This window comes from Hippopotamus amphibius, chromosome 5, assembly GCF_030028045.1.
Source record: "Hippopotamus amphibius kiboko isolate mHipAmp2 chromosome 5, mHipAmp2.hap2, whole genome shotgun sequence".
In the NCBI taxonomy this organism is placed as follows: Eukaryota; Metazoa; Chordata; class Mammalia; order Artiodactyla; family Hippopotamidae; genus Hippopotamus; species Hippopotamus amphibius.
The window spans coordinates 73,203,563-73,215,813 of NC_080190.1; the positions used below are offsets into that span (position 1 = coordinate 73,203,563).

The 12,251-nt window shown below is 42.9% G+C and overlaps 1 protein-coding gene across 2 annotated transcripts in view; it reads right to left on the minus strand.

The window, feature by feature from the left end:
• The window catches only part of ARID5B (AT-rich interaction domain 5B), a 177,733-nt gene that overhangs the window by 7,057 nt on the left and 158,425 nt on the right, over nt 1-12,251 (minus strand). For both annotated transcript variants that reach the window (XM_057734383.1, XM_057734384.1), the window contains one exon: nt 2,529-2,727. In XM_057734383.1, the coding sequence (XP_057590366.1) occupies nt 2,529-2,727 (199 nt within the window). The remainder of the gene's footprint in view (nt 1-2,528; nt 2,728-12,251) is intronic.

Below are 12,251 nucleotides of genomic sequence, written 5' to 3' on the forward strand. Positions count from 1 at the left end.
CTTTTCTGTTCACTGAAGCTGTAGTCAATGAGATGGATGCTCTTTGTGTCCCTACTGACAGAAGCTGTGGGCACAATTTGACTCATTCATTGCATTATATAGCTAGGCAACTTTGACCTTAGAAGGTCATCTTAACTTTCCAACTGTGACCCAGCTGACTGGCAAATCCTTTCAAAACTTCTGTCATTCTGCTCTGACATGTCTTAGTGAAGAAGAGTCACAAAACAGTTGTATGGAGCTGGTCTTTTTTTAACCTTCTCCATCTCATCCCTTGAAAGTTTTTCTTCGTTAAGGAGAGACGTATCCACCACTTTAGCATCTTTGGGCAAGACTGAGGATGCTGGTGTAGGGATGCACAGGAACAAAAATGTTAAGGAATCATACCCATTTCATAGATATTTTTCCTTAAATCCACTTCAAGATAGCCCTGTTTTTTAGGGATGTTTATCGTCTTTCTTTTCCTTTTTTTTGTTTTGGTACTAATAGCTGCCTTTCCCAGTACAAATATCATTCCTTGTTGTACATGAGCAGTCATCATTGTCTCTTGAGCATACACATTACATGAAAATACAGAAAAATGAGTACAGCAAGGGGAAAAGGCAAATTGCATTTAAATGTTAGTTTCTGATGGGGCTGTGGGGGGTTCTCAGTCCCACTGATGTTTCTGTGACCTAGGCCTTCAGTTACATGGAGTTCTATGTTTTGGGTTGTAGACAGGTTTAGGAGGTCATTGAAAGCTAGGCAGAAAAAAAAAAAAAAAGGAAAGGACCCTTTTTGTAGGAGGGCATTTTATGATATGCCTTAGTGTATTAAATGGTACCTTCGGACTACTTGAAGATAGCGGGTTTGACTACAAGGGCTTTTTAAGCCCTCCTATCTCAAAATTAAAAACAATGATAATAAAAACAACAATATCATTCAAACCCCAAAATACACAGAAGAAACAGACTTGCTCAATACCATGGGTCTGTGTAGGGGTGGGGAGCAATTGCTACCTTTGAGTCAACCTTGGAGAGGGTGTGGGATTCCAGGTAGTTTAGATAACCTGATCACAATAACCTTGGTCACTTAGCTACTTACAGTCCCTGAAGGGAACCTGTTGGGGCCTATAGGAAACAGGGAGCCTAAAGGCTTTCAGAGTTTCTGTGGACTGCAGGGCATCCAGCTCTGCTCTTGGCAGTGGCCATTCCCCAAGCTGATATGGGCTCAGGGAATGGGCTGAGGATTCCTCCCCCAACTCACAAACCAACCGTTTCAATCTTCATGCCCTAAGTGGAGCCATTCAAAGGTCAGCTGGCCTCTTGGTCCTCGGTTTGTCCCCTGGTGCTTTGGCAATGCTGTACATATGGTATCTAATAGAACTCACTGATCCCAAGCCCTACAATAAATCACCAGACCAACAGGATAAAGGGAGAATGGAATGTAAGCCTTAACCTGGAATTTCCTTGCTTTTGGCCATTTATGTTGCAAGCTTGCAGATGTTTAGAAATCTCTGCGTCATTTCCCTCCTCCCCCCCTTTTTTAATTACTAGAGCTTAAAATAATTATGAAACAAAAACCAAAAATTTCTCTTTTTGGTATCATCTTCTTATACAGGAGTCAGTTGGGGAAGTTAATTTCTAGTTAGGAGGTTGGTGTGTGTGTTATGAGTGTGTTTTTAAGCCAGTGTTTAATTAGGGAGTCTCTTACGTGTTCATTATAAACCTGGTTTTTAGGGGGTGTTTAATATCAGCACCAAAATTCCCTCTGGGGTTGAATCCTAGAACATGCTGTCTCCAAATGTGGCTGCTAAGTTTTTTTGTTGTTGCTTTTTTTTTTTTAATGGGCGGCAGAGGTTTTTTTTATTATTCATGTTGAAACAGAGCCCAGATCGGCCCCCAAGACTGGCTGGACGCTGACAGGAATGGCTTCTACCAAAGAGCTGCTGGGGGCTGTGGGTAGCTGGGGCTTGTTTTAAAAGGCTCAGAAACTACCTGTTAATGAGAGAGATAATCATGGTTTCAGAGGAACCATTTCAAAATTCCCCTATAAATACTACATACTTAAGATGTTTCTAAATTGGTCTTAACCCAAGGCTGGTGCGCAGAGGTCAGTTATGGGAGGCACACAAGCCTCTGAAGTGTTCAGGACAGTGCTGCAGACACAGCAGATCCCACAATGCGTGTTTCAAGTCACACCAACTCCTCAGACAGGCTGGCTGTGAAATGGCAAAGAAGCCACACCCATCTTTCGCATGGGAGTCCCTTGGCCTCAAGAGCTGAAGCTCTGACTCCTATCTCAAAGTCAGCCTCTGCTCTCGGTTTTCTGCAGAATGTTTGCTCCCTTCTAGATCCTACTCTTGGCCTGACCCATTCAATACATGCACTGCTCGGAAAGGCCCGCTACCCGGGAACTGTGAAGTGTAGATGACTGGGTTTCTCAGTCCGGCACTGCCTCTGACAGGGACGCAGCCATGGACGCAAGGCTCCAGAAGACCCCGAGGCAGGGCCGGCCTCACAGAGGCGTTTCTGTGGAGGAGCCCAACTCACCTCCGATGCATCCTGGGGCTTCGGGGCATTCTCTTTTTCTTTCTTGCTCTTAGAGATTTCATGTTTGATGCGTTTGGCTCCTGATACTTTTGTTTTATTCTCGTTTTCCTGTGAATTGTTCTCCTGTTTTCTAGGTTTGATTGGAGGCAGGGGCTTGTCTTCCTCTCCTTTAATAAACCTTTCATACGGCAGGATTAATCTAAAAAGGTATCAGAAGAGAGGATCGGTCAGGGCAGGTGATTCCAGCAGTGTCGGTGCTGTAGGGGCCTTACTTTCTTTTGTCAAAACAAGCAGTTTATCAAGTGACTTCATCTTCCCTGGTCAAAACCAGCACCTGGTGACTTACATACTTCTTTGCAAGACCTCTTTCTTGTTTTGTGACTCTGTACACTGAGGACACCAATGGACGCATTCAAAGTCATTTGAATGCCCATGGGAGCCACCTAAATGCCAATAACATCACAATAATAGCAACTCTGATAGCTGCCATTCACCTATCATTTCTGCCAACAACTATTTATTGAGCACTGTGTGCCAGGCAGTGTTCTAGGCACCAAGATACAGCAGTGAACAAAACAGTCAAAGCCCCCAGGGCTTACATTCTACTAGGTACTAGTATGTACCAGGTAACGTCCTAGGTACGTTACATAGATTATTTCATGTGATGGCCACGACACCCCTGTGGAGTATTACTACTGCTGTTGTTGTTGTTATTATTCCCTTTTCAACAGATGAGGCAACTGAGGCCCAAAATGGTTAAATAATTTACCCGAGTCACCCCATTTGTTAGATGCAGTATTTGAACCTACTTCTGCCTGCCGCCAGTGTTTGTTTTCATTCATGTCAAAATACAGACCAGACACTTTAAGATCAAGAGGTTATGGGAGGCAAGCACAGCATGGTGGAGAGATGTCTGTCTCCTGCGGAGCTCTGCGGGGGGGGGGGGGGGGGTATCTGGTATATGGCGCTCTGTTTTGGGGTGCCGAGTTAAAGAGGGCCCCAGAGAGAAGGAAGGTGGACAGAACATTCAAGCCACAAAAATCAGAGGGCTGAAAAATTCAAGCATTTTAATTATATAACTTTTTAAACAAAGTACATAAAATTGCTCTAAAAAGAGAAACATCAAACAGCTCTAGTTCTGTTTTCCCTTTGCGACGTAGCACTTGATCTGAAAGGGAAAAATAGCTGATGTAATTAAAAGGGATGGATTGCATTACAATCTCAGTTTCAACTTCAGTGATTAAAGTTTTTATAATGCATTTGGTATGATTAATGACTCACTGTGGGATTAATACAAGACTCAGCCTTAAAAATATGAACTTTAATACAGCAAACATAATTTGTTTTAAATAAGACAAGTTGACTCAATGAAGAAAATGTACTTGGCTTATAAACAACATAAATCTGTTCAAATATTGGGAACCCTAATTATTTTTAAACTAAGACTCTTTGGTTTGGATATTTGTTAGCTATCCCAAAATTGGTTTCTAACTATGCAACTTGGATCTCAACTACTTAAACACACACAACTGCTCAGGTTTGTGATTACAGACGTGGGGACGTTTGTGATCATAATATTTCACTCTTTAATAAAATACCAAGTAAATTATGAGAAAATCAAATGCCAGTTTATAGCATATTAGAAACAAAATTCACTGACTGAGCATGCTCGGACAAGGCATGCGCGAGAAGGCGTGAGTAATAGTTTCGAGCCCTGCGTCTGGCCGCGGGCCAGCCATGAAGATCAACACAGCCCATGGGGAATAGTTATCTTCAGATCCCATTACAAACTGAGCTTAAACATGTTACAGCTGCTAAAACTGGAAACGGTTCTCTCTATGTAGACTTAAACTAAAATAATATATGGCTGCCAAATACCTGCTTCCCACTGTAATATTACAGTTAATGTTTATAGAATAAAAAGCATAACTAAGCAGAAGAAGAGAGAAAAAAGCAATCTTGTTCGTACTTGAATGTATTCCGTCTCATCTGTAAAGTCCCCAACATTCCCCCCAATTGCTTTTATCTGCATGGTTCTGCCAGGGACTTTATCCCCTTCAACAGCGGCGGGTTGGGGATTTTTGTCCGGGAGCAAAATGCATTGAATATTTTAAATTAGGAAAAAAATGTTAAATTGACTTTAATGAAAACATATTTTTATTGTTAGGACAGACAGGTTTGTTTTACTTTTGTTTGGTTGCCATGGGAACCCAAGGAGCACTGAAGCCTGGGTATCCCAATGGTCACTACTTGTTGGTGCCCCCTCCCCGCAAACTCCGCTGAGATGGCGGCACCATGAGGGACTCCTTTCACTGAGGAGGATGGCCGCCTTCCCGCTGAGTGTGACCAAGGGGGTGAGAGGAAGCAGAGAACTGGGTGGGAGAGACGCCCAAGCTGAGTCCCCCCCCCACCTCAGGACCTGACTGTCCTGGGCCAACCCAGCTTTCTAGATGGGTGCTGAGGAGACTTTAATTTCCTTATACAATTTTGCAAGTTCAAGAAGCAGGGCAACATTTCTATTTCATTTCTTTTCTTTTTTTCTTCCCCTTTCCTTCATTTATTTTTTCCTTCCCTTCACTCAACTCAGCAGCTGGCTGGCCGACAGCAGTAAAAAATACATTTCACTTTGCTGGTCAAAGGCCTAAAGCCAGAAGCAGGAAATCTGGAATTAAATGTTTCTTGTATCTGGAAAGAGGCATGACTAAGGTAAAACTGAATCCAAACACAAACGCTGCTTGTTCAAGGCTTCCAGAGGGAGTGTGTGTGTGTGTGAGAGTGTGTGAGAGAGAGAGAGAGTGTGTGTGTGTGTGTGTAAAGGTCAACTGAGTGTTTTTTTTTCCCTTCTAAATCACTGAAAGATAATTATAGTGGCTCAGGGAATAAAGACTCCCAAAATAAAACAAGAAAGGCAGCAACTAAAAGGAAACAAGTAGAAATATGACCAGCTAAGCCCTGAAGAGCAGAGTGTGGTCTCTCACCCGGCACACAAACAATCGCTGTTCATATAGTCATTTCCGTTCGGTGCGATTTTCACTGAATGTTTTTTCAGTTATCCTGTCATGGTACAACACAATTACCCCACAGGATATGATCTTATCATCTGATTATTAGAAGTTTTTGCAGTACAGAGGACGAAAGCTATTATAGGTTTCTGAACATTTAAACGTTTAACATACATGCAATACCATTAAAAAGAGGTTAGCCAATGTAAGGTCAACATTGCCCAATGCAGCAAGCGTTGTATAAAGAATTCAGTACAATACAGCGTGACTGCGCCTTACGGATGGTTATTCCTCAAATATTTGTAGTACAACAAAGATTTAATCAGCTTCTAAACTGTACAGATAAAAGCAAAAATGCACCCCAGCCCCCAAGAACTCATTACACAGGAGAAATATTTCCAATGGGCTGCAACTCTAAGAATGTGGTTTGGGTTTTTGGTGGATGGAAGTAATAGGGAAGAGAAGCAATATATTCATTAGGAAATCCAGAGAGATTCCCCCCCCCCCCCATCTAATGTAGTCTGAGGATTGAAAGCCAGGCAGATAAATGGGCCTCTACTATGATCCAGATTTCACATTTCAGATTAGCAAAATGCTTATTTATGATGCCATTAACGGATCTGAAATAGGTAAGCCATCATGTATTAAAAAAATAACATCTTTCCATAGGCATAAGATTTGTAGCAGCATGAGATTTTATTTTTCCCTAGGAATAATACAGGAATAACATTTTCCACCCCAAAGCATAAACAGTAGGGGAGCCTTTTGCTATCACGGAGATTCTTATTAAATTCAGTCACTGTGAAAAGCAAGATTTTTTTTCTCCTTTTTTTTTCTTAAATAAAGACAACTTAAAATCAACCCAAGTTAAAATTAACAAATCAATGGCATTATAACCTTGATTTATTAGCGTCTGAGCCACTAAATTATCATCATGCAAGAAATTGCTGGTTTGAAAAGATTTCGGCTTTGTTAAATCTCAAGTTAAATAACAGTGCTCAGTATACTAGGTTTTTAGATCTGCCTCATGTGATAGTATGAAAAATTCAATACATTTCTCTACAGCAGAAGTCAAGGGTCAGCAAATCTATTACTGTAATGTAAGTAATCTGGCAACCTGCCAACTCTTTCTCCCTTTTATTATTTTTTTAAACACGAAGGCAGATAATTTTATATTTACAAATTCTGAAAATCCTCCAGGGCCTCGCCTCTCTTTCTCAACAAAAAGCAGCAGCCTCACATTCAAGAAATGTACATTGCACATGTCCTCATCATTTGCATTTCATACAAGAGAAGAAAAGACCCTTCATCTCTGTTAGGCAGTATTCCCCTCCCCTGCCCACAGGCAGAGGGAAAATAATGTCAAATCGCATCAGGACGAGTAACCACTAAATGTCTCCAGTATTGATTAATGCTTGCATGGAATGACTGAACTTTGGGGCCAAAACATTTAGCAAATAGTGCTTAAGAGGAGAAATGAGAATCCATCTATTTATAGAGCTCTGAAAAATGATATTATAATAATGTCTGGGACTGATTCAGTCCAAAGAGTAGGAGAAGTGGCAAATCTTTAGGGTTATATTTGAACCTGAAAACTCACCCTAGTTACTTCATTAGGCACTTTGATGCTATCAGACCAGTGAAAAATTCCAGGCCCAGACATCTACTGGTGCCCTTGGAGCAGAATATTTTAGGAGCAGAGGGAATAAAGTTGGTGTGCACATCAGGGCAAAAATGCTACTGCTATTCTTATAACCATTAGATTTTTCTGTAGCAGTAGAAAAGAAATGACACATTGGTTCCACTGGGGCTTCAGACCTAATCTGATCACAAATGGAGTCATTATACCTCCAAGTTGATTCCAGGTTGATACATTCTAAGGTTTGGCCGGATATTTCCCTTCTCAGCCAGAAACTGAAGATGTAACTTCACTGGGAAGTGTGGGAAGCAATCTTTCACCAAACAGGGAGCCAACAGAAGGTGGATTTTTCTTTTTTGAAGATGAAGTACACATACTTGTTAAGGTTCCAACATAGAAAGCTCTAATCTCACATACTGTTCACCTCCAGCTCAAGGTGTCAGACCATCACTCTAAAAATGGCGAAAGAGCATTTGGGGGGTAGGTACCAAAACAAAAGCCAAATACACAAATGTGCTATGTCAACATGCAGAGCAGTGGGAAGGCTTCCTCAGGGAGCACAACACTGGTTGAGTATAACGGCAGCCACGCTGCTTCATTCCTGTGCTTTTAAAAGCCGAGCTCCAGGGACTCCCCTCATGGTGCAGTGGTTAAGAATCTGCCTGCCCGTGCAGGGATGCGGGTTCGATCTCTGGTCCGGAAAGATTCCAAATGCCGTGGAGTAACTGGGCCCATGTGCCACAGCTGCTGAGCCTGTGCTCTGGAGCCCGCAGGCCACAACTACTGACCCCACATGCCACAACTACTGAAGCCCATGTGCCTAGAACCTGTGCTCAGCAACAAGAAAAGCCACTGCAATGAGAAGCCTGTGCACTGCGGCAAAGAGTAGCCCCCACTCATCACAACTAGAGAAAGCCCACATGGAGCAGCCATCACAGCCAAAAAAAAAAAAAAAAAAAAAGCCAAGCTCCGTCTAAGAAAAAATGTGGGCTCCAGGTGAAGATCTCCACTGTTTTTATGGTATGCGTTTCAGTGGAGCAGAAGAAATGGTGTGCAGAGTGTGAGCTGCAAAATATCAGCAACAAAGAGAGCTGAGAAAGAGGGCTTCGGTGTTACCTTCCAGCAGACGAAGACATGAACTCAAAGCTCTAAGCACTGGGCGTGGAGGGACGTAGCACGCTGACAGGTAGGCCACGGAGAACGAGTCAGTGGCAGGACCCACCTGAGCCAGGAAAATGGTGGGAGAGTGCAACACGGTTCTGTGTCAAAGACTTGGCTTGCCCACAAGCTACCAACGGTAAACTGTACAGAGCTCTTTACAAAGGAAGTGGGTGTAAAGAGCATCATTTGTATTCTACGCTAAGATACCTACAAAGTATGTGGCCCATTATTATCCATAACAAAACATGGCCACTTGCCTTCAGAAAATCTCTTCCTTGGGAAAACGCTCAGCTCACCAGGGGCTTCATTACCTATTCAAGGGGAAGCAGAAGGTGAATAAGAAACACTTTCTGAAGGCGCTAATAGTCTCTGTTTGTCCCAGTGGTGGGAGGGTTGTTTCTTAGGCCCACTGATGACTCTGACGCCTTCCCCTAGTCGCGGAGTGACTGTGACCTTAACTAAGCAAAAAGGGGAAAGAAAGGTGCTGGAATCCAGCAAGGTGGCCGCTTGACTCCCACGAAGCAGGGTCAGCGTGACAGCTGCAGCTCCAGGATGACAGCCCCCTGAACTGAAGTTACATGGGCTGTGTGGGCCGGGGTTAGAGGTGAGGCGGGGGGGGGGGAGAGAAACTTCTGGTTGTTCTTACACATTCGGCATTACACTATTCATAGCAGCTGCCGTGTAGTAAGCTCCTAATGACACCCGGCACTTTATAGGCCGTCTCCTCCTTTTATGGATGAGGAAGCTGAGGTTAGAGTGAAATAACTAAATGCAAGTGAAAAGCATACAGCTATGAGCGCCACAGTCTGAGTTCAGATACAGATCTGCCTGCCTCTCTCACCTCAGCCAGGTAGCTGTGCATCTTCAGACATCCTCTGAGAAGCACCAACATTGGGAAGATACTGAAACAATCCCCCCGGGTTAAGAGAATTCCAAGCTCCTAACGCACCATCTACAGAAATCAGGGTGAGCGTTCTGCTTTTCTCAGAGGCAACAGACCTACGGAATACACACGTGGCCATTCCACAAAGGGTCACGTCACTCCCGCAGAAGCAGCCCTATGACTTGGGTACTAGCCACACCACTCCTCATACAGTGTTCCAGGATAACCATGCCATGACTCTCCAAAAGGTGGTAACCCTAGTCGGATCAGCCCAACTTGATGTCAGATGGTAAGAGCAACTCAAGAATTATGTCCCCCGTGAGTCCCAGCCTGCAGCACTTAATTTTACCAAGTCTGAGTTTCCCATGGCCTCCCCAGCTAGACTCTATGCTCCTCATGGGCTTTGCTCCTGTGATGCCTCCTTGCTTCTTCTAAGAGGGTCTAGACTGACATCAGTCAGTCCCATATCTTTCAAATGAAGACCAGACGGAAGACAGTCGACATGGATTTAAGAAAGGCTGACTTTACATCCCAGGGATTAACGTACGTGCTCACAACAGAAGGCATGGACCATACGCTGTGCCCAGGCCTCCACGATGCCAGCCAGCGAAGATGGCAGCCCCTCTTCTTCTCAATGAGAGAACAATGACTGACTCAGAATCAAGTCGCATGGGTCTCTTTCAAGGGCAGATGAACATTATTTCAAGAATAATAGATAAACACAACTACAGTGTTCTCAACATGACGTGCACCCCCCAAATAAAGGCAGGCACAGTGTCCATACGTAAAAACAGACAACTATTGCATTCAAGTCCCATGTAAGTGAGATACCACAGGTTCCGGAGTGTCTGAAATGTTCAACAGTTCCTCCAAACATGTATGATTTTGATCACTTTGTAATAACTTGTACGAAACCAAAATGTTCCAAGAGGTTTTCAGTGGAAGAGTTAAGGATATATTTTAATGGTAAACAATTACATTCTTCTGTCATCTGATACTTTTTTTTCCTTTTTCGGAAACATGCTTTCTGAATTTTCAATAGTTCCTTTGTGAAGGCATCTGTTACTCACATAATTGAAAAGATGTTTGTGCACTGGCATGCCTGAGAATTCAGTTATTTAATCTTAATGATAACGCCCCGAGGAAAGAAAAATCATAAGTAGAAACCTCTTGTTATTTATCAAAAAGAAAAAGGGCTAAGACACCTAATCGGTTCTCAAATTTAAATTCATGCATGATGAAAACTATCCAAAAACACGGACCCTGCGAAGTTTCTTAAATACTATCGCGAGGGTCAGAGGGCGCTGGGTGAGGGGAGCAGGGAGAAAACAAAAATGAGACAATAAAGGAGCCTGACAAAGGAAAAGCTGCTGTTTGGCAAGCCTTTTTTTGGTCAGACAAAGAACTTGCTGTAGTTTACAGCATGACATACACACTTGATTAGTTTGTGCCTGAGGGTGTTTTTACACTCAACAGTGTAAACTCCAACTTCTATTAATTACAACTTGCATTTGGAGGCAAATTTAAGAATTTTTAAAAAGAGATTTTTCAGAGGCTGTTGTTTATTTTTTTTTAAACAGAAACCAGTTTTTCTACTCCAGGGCCTGGCTGGGGTTTTGTTTTCCTTTTTAAAAGTTTCTTGAAAAAGCCAGGCATTGGAAAGTTATCAGCATTTTAGGCACGCTGAGTGATACGGAGGGAGGCTCCTGCTCATGAAATTACCTGGCTGTCCTTTGGGGAGAAATTCTTTACAGATGAGAAGCTGCTCCGGGCACAGGGCTGTGCTTCCATCCACCCAGTTCAGGTCCCTTGTAAGAACAAATCTGACGGGGTATCCATGAGAGAGCAGCAGCGATACCTTATTTAGTCTGCCTGAATCTCAACACTTCGTGTTACAACGATGTGGGGGGTTGCTGGTTGCCAGTAAGGGCCAGGCGCCCTTCTACGGGTGTGGGGAAATGAGAGTGCCCGGGTGGCAGGGACAGAAGTGTTGGCAACAGAGTGCCCACTGGCCAGAGCCCCTGTTACCAAGACAGAATTTACGAAGGAGATACAAGTTCATAGATTGCTCAAGCCCACCATGGGTGTGGATGGGGCGTGGTCTACCCATTGGACATCAAGGCAGGAAGAGTTAATAGACATTGAGAGGATAAACTATAATACCTGCTCTTGGTGTATCCAATTTGGAAATCCAGCCTTAGATCTCTCCTGACAGCCCCTTCCACCACCGCATTCCCTACTTCTCTGTACACGTTTCCTAGAAGAAACTGTCCTTTTTGGATTTAATTTAATTCATTCAGCCCCTAATTCTTGAGTCCCTGATATGTTCACGATGCTATACTGGGTGCACTGGTGAGTCTCAAAGAAAGCAATTCCACCTGGTCCTTTCCCTCAAATATAATTTCTTTACTGATTTTGAATTCTACAGCTGAATTATTTTAGTCCATGTACAATGGTCTATCTTAGGTTCTAACCTAATCTCTTTAAGATCCAGTTCATAAATCTGTGCAGCCACTATGGAGAACAGTATGGAGGTTCCTTAAAAAACTAAAAATAGACCTACCATATGATCCAGCAATCCTACTCCTGGGCATATATCCATAGAAAATCATAATTCGAAAAGATACATGCACCCAATGTTCACTGCAGCACTATTTACAATAGCCAGGAAGTGGAAGCAACCTAAATGTCCATCAAACAGAGGAATGGATAAAGAAGATGTGATACAATACAATGGAATATTACTTCTTATAGAATGGAATATTTCTCAGCCATAAAAAAGAATGAAATAATGCCATTTGCAGCAACATGGATAGACCTAGAGATTGTCATACTGAGTGAAGTAAGTCAGAGAAAGACAAATATCATATATCACCCATATGAGGAATCTAATTTTAAAAAATGATAAAAATAAACTTATTTACAAAACAGAAACAGACTTATAGATCTCAAAAACAACTGGACTTCCCTGGTGGTGCAGTGGTTAAGAATCTGCCTGCCAATGCAGGGGATATGGGTTCGATCCCTGGTCCGGGAGG